General features: G+C 35.2%; 1 protein-coding gene across 1 annotated transcript in view; it reads left to right on the top strand.

Moving 5' to 3' along the window:
• Window positions 1-376, top strand: part of LOC127707351 (uncharacterized) — a 6,175-nt gene extending 5,799 nt beyond the window's left edge. The window contains exon 4 of the mRNA XM_052211862.1: window positions 204-376. Within this exon, the coding sequence (XP_052067822.1) occupies window positions 204-376 (173 nt within the window). The remainder of the gene's footprint in view (window positions 1-203) is intronic.
• The last annotated feature ends 5,660 nt before the right edge of the window (window positions 377-6,036 follow it).

Here is a 6,036-nt window from a genome sequence, read left to right as displayed (position 1 = left end):
GGACCTACATGTAAACGGCGAAAACTTCAGTCCAATTCCCCCGTACCCATATCACACAAGTAAACGAACTCTAGATAGAATCATATACATGTATCTTATCTCATTCTATCCCTAGTTTGTTCACTCTTTGTTAGCATAAAAGCAAGTTCAATATTTTGTAACAGCGACTGTGTGATGTGATTGAGCTTATTTCCTTTTTTCAGACACAACTGTTACTACCGATGCTGCTACGGAATTGCTGATGGAGAAGGAATCGGAAGTAGACATCGATCATTGTGTTGATGATAGTGTGCTACCGCTAGAAACACAGACTGATGAAATAATGGAAAAGGTTACGAAGATTGGCCCATCATTTGATCCATTCGTTATTAAGTAACAAAGTTTGTCTGAAAATGAAAAATTGAAGATTCTTTCAACTCCGAGCAGTAGCGATGTAAAAATATTTCCAATGACAAAGGGACGGAAGTATTCCAAAGAATGGGAAAAAACTTTTCCTTGGCTGCGCTACTCGGTTGAAGAAGATGCCGCTTATTGTTCATACTGCTTAGTGTTTGGTGACGGTCACGGTGACGGAATGTTTGCAATGATTGGTTTTCGTGACTGGAAAACGCATCAGGTGACAAGAGAGATTCACTTAAAATACAAGAGAATAGCAAATTACACTCTGCTGCGAAAGAAAAGGCCGATAATCTTATAATGGTTTCGAATGAAAGTAAACCAGACATTTGTAGTAGTCTGTCTGCAAAGCGTACAAGAGCAAGGTAGTTCGTAATCGTCAGATACTGCTAGCAATTATAGATGTTATTGTTAGTTTGGGAAAACGGAATATTGCACTCCGGGGCAACTGGGATAAGTAACTAAAAAGGGAAGACGGTAATTTCCAATATTTTGTCGATTGTGTATAGCTAAATTTGATGAAATTTTACGTCACCATTTGCAGTCACAAGGTCCACATTACCTATCCCCGAAGGTACAGAATGAACTTATTTATTGCTGCGAGATCGAGATACGCGAGAAGATAGCTAATGACTGCAACTTAGCCGATACCATTCTGTATGCGCTGATGAGACAACAGATGTCAGCGTAAAGGAGCAGCTTTCATTATGCATTCGGTTCGTAGACAGTATAAAGACGGAGGTTCGAGAAGAATTCATGGGCTTCGTAGAACTTACAAAAACAGACGCTGAAAACATTGCTGAGAACATAATGACATACTTAGAGAAGTGGGGACTAGACATTGCAAAATTAAGAGAACAAGGCTATGATGGTGCTAGTGTCATGAGTGGACACGTGAATGGTGTGCAAACTCGCATTCGAAGAAATTGTCCTAGGGCTTATTATGTTCATTGTCGTTCTCACAACCTTAATTTAGTTGTGACACAAAGTTGCAAGGTTGTTAACCAAATCCGAAATATAATGGATAATGCGGTTCAACTGACCTGGTTCATTTGTGCTCCAACGAACAGAAAGAATATACTTAAAGATGAAATGTTTACCGAGTCTGATCTTATGAATAAGATAATGGAAATCCACGAGGAAGACGATAGCAGTGGTAAGTTATTGCAGGAAGCAATGCAGAAATAATCCATACAACCATTAAGTGAAACCCGTTGGACGGCTCGGGTAGACGCATTGTCCGCAATCATCACAAATTACGAAAAACTTTACCATGCTGTTAATAAGATTGAGGAAAAAAGCAGTGGTGATTCAAAGTCTAAGGCAGGTGGTCATCGAAGGTTAATGGAAGACCCGGAATTCATTATGGCTCTAGTTGTTGCACAGTATGTCTTATCATTTTTGAAGCCTTTGACGCTTTCCTTGCAAAAAGTTGACTGATATGGTGGTGGCCTTTGATGAGGCACGGAACTTACTTAGAACTCTGAAATCGATCCGATGAGAGGAAGCGTTTTCTAAACTATTCGAGAGTGCCCGTGTTTTTTGCAGATGTAGTAGAAATTATTTTGCAGCCGCGGCGAAGAGTTGGTAGGCAAATTCACAGAGACAATCCAAATGTTGACTCGGCAGAACAGCTTTGGGGAGTTTCAATTTTCTATGCCTTTTTAGATCACGTGTGTATTGAGCTTGAAAGAAGATTCCCACAAGAACAGTGACAAATGATGATGGGTCAATACCTTTTACCTGGAAAATTTGACTACCTGACAGACAAATGCATAGATGAAATAAAAGAAGCGTACAACCCGGATTTGCCAGACATTGAAAACTGGCAGCAGGATATTTTAAGATGGAAAACAAAGTTCACAGTTAAGGAATCTGTTCCCAGTTCCCTTCAGCAAGCTCTAGTATACGCACATCAGGATTTTTACCCAAACGCGAGACGTGTTCTTGTGCTTTTATTAACTCTGCCAGTGACGAGCGTCTGCTGTGAACGTTCTTTTTCTGCCCTAAGACGACTGAAAACTTGGGAAAGAGCATGCATGAGTGGCGAGAGACTGTGCGGTCTTGCCATGCTACATGTTCATCGCGATAAGGATGTCAGCAGACCAAATGTTCTGAAACGATTTGACGAAACCGGCCATAGAAAAATTGGCAAACTACTGAATCGATGTTTATTCTACGTTCTGGCGACAGACTCAAATTGATATTTGGATGTTTATCCGACATATAAATCTAAATAAAGTTGTTAAAAATTTGGTGGTTAGTACATGTCTTAAAATATGAAAAATTTATATAAAAAGTGTCCAAAATTAAAAAGATGTCAATTAAGCTCTCTGGAAATGCCCAGAATGCAGGATTTTGCACAATTTATCCCATGCCCTGCCAAATTTTTTGAACAGTGCCTCACTAAAAAAAAATATTAGGCTTAGTTACGGCCTTGAACTAAAACTGTTTGATAAATAACACGGAGATGTTGAAATGAATTCTTCATGTTGTCCGTTATAAGTAATTGACTTGAAAGTACAGAGTACCCATAGTGAAATTTTATCACATATTCGTCATTGTAGTAAAATAATATTTGATATAACTTCCATTTTAGCACAACGGATTCCGCATTTGAATTTGAAAATTATATTACATAGAGATTATAGTATATGTCTGTTCATAGCATACAGAAAAACGCGAAAATAATTGAATCAAAAGAAGACAAAAATTAATGGATTTCGGAAGTAAGGTGGAGGGCTAAAAAATTGTCCTGTCCCCAAGTACCTATGACTTTTGATACCTTTCCTGAAATTCTCCGGTCATAAAATATTTTACTAAAATTCTTCCTACAAGTTAACATACTTTCAAACACGCTCTAAATGCCCGCGATTTCGCGGGTGTGTTCTAGTTTAAGTTTAAAATTGAATTTACTGATTGTATTTGTAAATACTAGATTGACAAATATTTTCGCAAAAACGTTTTAGGAAGTACAGGAGTACAATGTAACTTGAATATTAATTTGTGTTTATTTGTTATTTTCATTCAAATAAAATATCAATATCTAACATGAATATATGTTGATAACCTCTGTCTATGAAATATTGTCTCAATATACACAAAATATAACCTTCCTTTAACAAGACAACAGTTCATAGTAATCATCTGTGAAATATTGTCTATATACAGACAAAATTTCACTATGAAAATTTGTCCTTCTCTGGACATTTTTCACGAGTACAATATTTTATGATACATCGTCATGAAATATTGTCTTGAGGGACAATATTTTGCTTTACAATTGCAGAGGTTCTATGTGTGCAGAGAACGTCACATCGGATTTACCATCTCCATCCTTGGGTAATACAAACGACCATATTTTTTAGTGTGTGGTTGGCTCAAAACCTGAATTAGTGAATTTTAAGACGTTCATAAAATTACCATCAATGCAATGCAACACCAGGTAGACAAAATTAAAGCTATTCTAAACAGTTCGATTTTAACCAGAAACCCTGTTCTAAGTTCAATGAATTATGAATATTTGTTTCGTCGACTTTGAAAGTTTTCCCAAATAATCGGTTATTCTATTCCAAGTTCAGGGCCGAATATTTTCCCTGTCGCTAGATTGATTGATTGATTGTTGGTTGCTTTACGCCGCATTAGCACAACAAGGCTATATCGCGGCGAGAGTTAATTCGAATATTTTTTACAATTTAAAGCATATTCTTAAAATCAGACAAAAGGTCCTTCAATAAACTAAAATTCTAGATTAAAGCAAATTGATTATTTACAAATAAAAATGAACATTAAGATAACGTGATAAAATTTAAAATCGTTTTAAATATAATAACATTTTTATATTTTAGAATATATTCCAACTTCTTTTAAAAATGAAACAATATTTGTAAATGAAACATTATTAAATAAATCATACATATTATTGACATTGAAATGCTTCTTACGAATATCAGCAAAGTCAATACAATTGATTAAAACATGTTTAATAGTATACTTGCAGTTACAAGGTATACATTGTGGTTCTACTTCATTTTTTAAAAGATATTCGTGTGTTATTCTAGTATGACCAATACGACATCTAGAAATAACACACTGATCTTTTCTGCACATAAAATTATTGAAAGGTTTACATAAATTAGGTTTAATTTCATGTAATTTATTACCATCTTTTTTACTCCATTCATTTTTCAATATATTAAAAACATATTCTCTAATATTAGATTTAAAATCGGTATATGGTATAGTTAGATAAAGGGTCACCCAGGGCATTCTTTGCCTCAAGGTCTACAGCTGTGTTTCCAAGGATTCCAACATGACTCGGCACCCATAAAAATAATATTTCTTTAAGAAGAATTTTTAAATTCCTCATTACATATAAAATTTTGAGAATTGTTGGGTTTTTAATTTTAGTATTTTGTATAGCTTGTAAGCATGAAAGTGAATCAGAACATATAATAAATTTGGATTTATCTGAAGAAGCAATAAATTTCAAAGCCAAAATTATTGCTTCTGCTTCAGCAGTAAAGATCGATGCATCAGATGGCAAACGGAGAGTTGCAGCTCTGTCCCTGAAGACAGCAGCAGATGCAACTCTGTCACCATCTTTTGATCCATCAGTATAGACAGTTGAAAAATCTGAATAATTGGCTTTGATTTCAGCATAGCGTTGCTGAATTAAAAGAGGATTTGTTTTATTTTTATTGTGTTCACGGAGATCAAATATCATTTTTGGTTTGGGAAGTTCCCATGGAGGACATTTGCAAGTTTCAACTTGAGCAACAGATTTTAAATCAAAAGAAGCTAAATGTGGTTTTAAACGTATACCTAACGGAGGAATTTTATTTTCATGTTTTGCAAAAATATCTTCATAAATTGGATTAAAAACACAGCTGTAGGCAGGATTATCTGAGTAGGCTTTTAGTTTGACAGCATATTGAAGTCCAAGCTTCAAACGTCTGTTAGAGAGTGAGTGCTCATCAGCCTCTACATACAGACTCTCAACTGGTGAGGTTTTAAATGTGCCAAGACAGAGACGCAAACCCTGATGATGCACAGCATCGAGAATCTGTATGTAGGACTTCCTTGCAGAGCCATAATCTAGTTTAGATCTAACTAGAGATCTATATAAATTAAGTAAAATGTTGCGATCAGCACCCCAGTCGGTGCTGCCGACAACTTTTAAAATATCTAGTGCTTTTAAACATTTCGATTTTAACATTTTGATATGGGGTAGAAAGGTTAACTTTTTATCGAAAATTAACCCAAGAAATTTGGTTTCATCAACCATTTTAATTGGGTTGCCGTACAAAGTGAGTTCTGGATCAAGATGCAATTTCCTTTTGTTACAAAAATGCATCCCGACCGTTTTTGAAGTGGAAAATTTAAACCCATTTTCCGAGGCCCATTTTTCAATTCTTCCAAGACATAACTGTAATTGTCTTTCTATGTTATTCATATTTTTGGCTCTATAACATATTAAAAAGTCATCAACATACAATGAACCTTCAATATTACTTTTTAAAACTTAAACAAGGCTGTTGATTTTAAGACTAAATAATGTAACAGATAAAATACTGCCCTGAGGGACACCCATCTCTTGATCATACAGATCAGACATGGTTGAATTTACTCTAACATTAC

The sequence above is a fragment of the Mytilus californianus genome, unplaced genomic scaffold (assembly GCF_021869535.1).
Source record: "Mytilus californianus isolate M0D057914Y unplaced genomic scaffold, xbMytCali1.0.p SCAF_66, whole genome shotgun sequence".
Lineage (NCBI taxonomy): Eukaryota > Metazoa > Mollusca > Bivalvia > Mytilida > Mytilidae > Mytilus > Mytilus californianus.
This window is presented reverse-complemented; position numbering and strand designations above follow the sequence as displayed.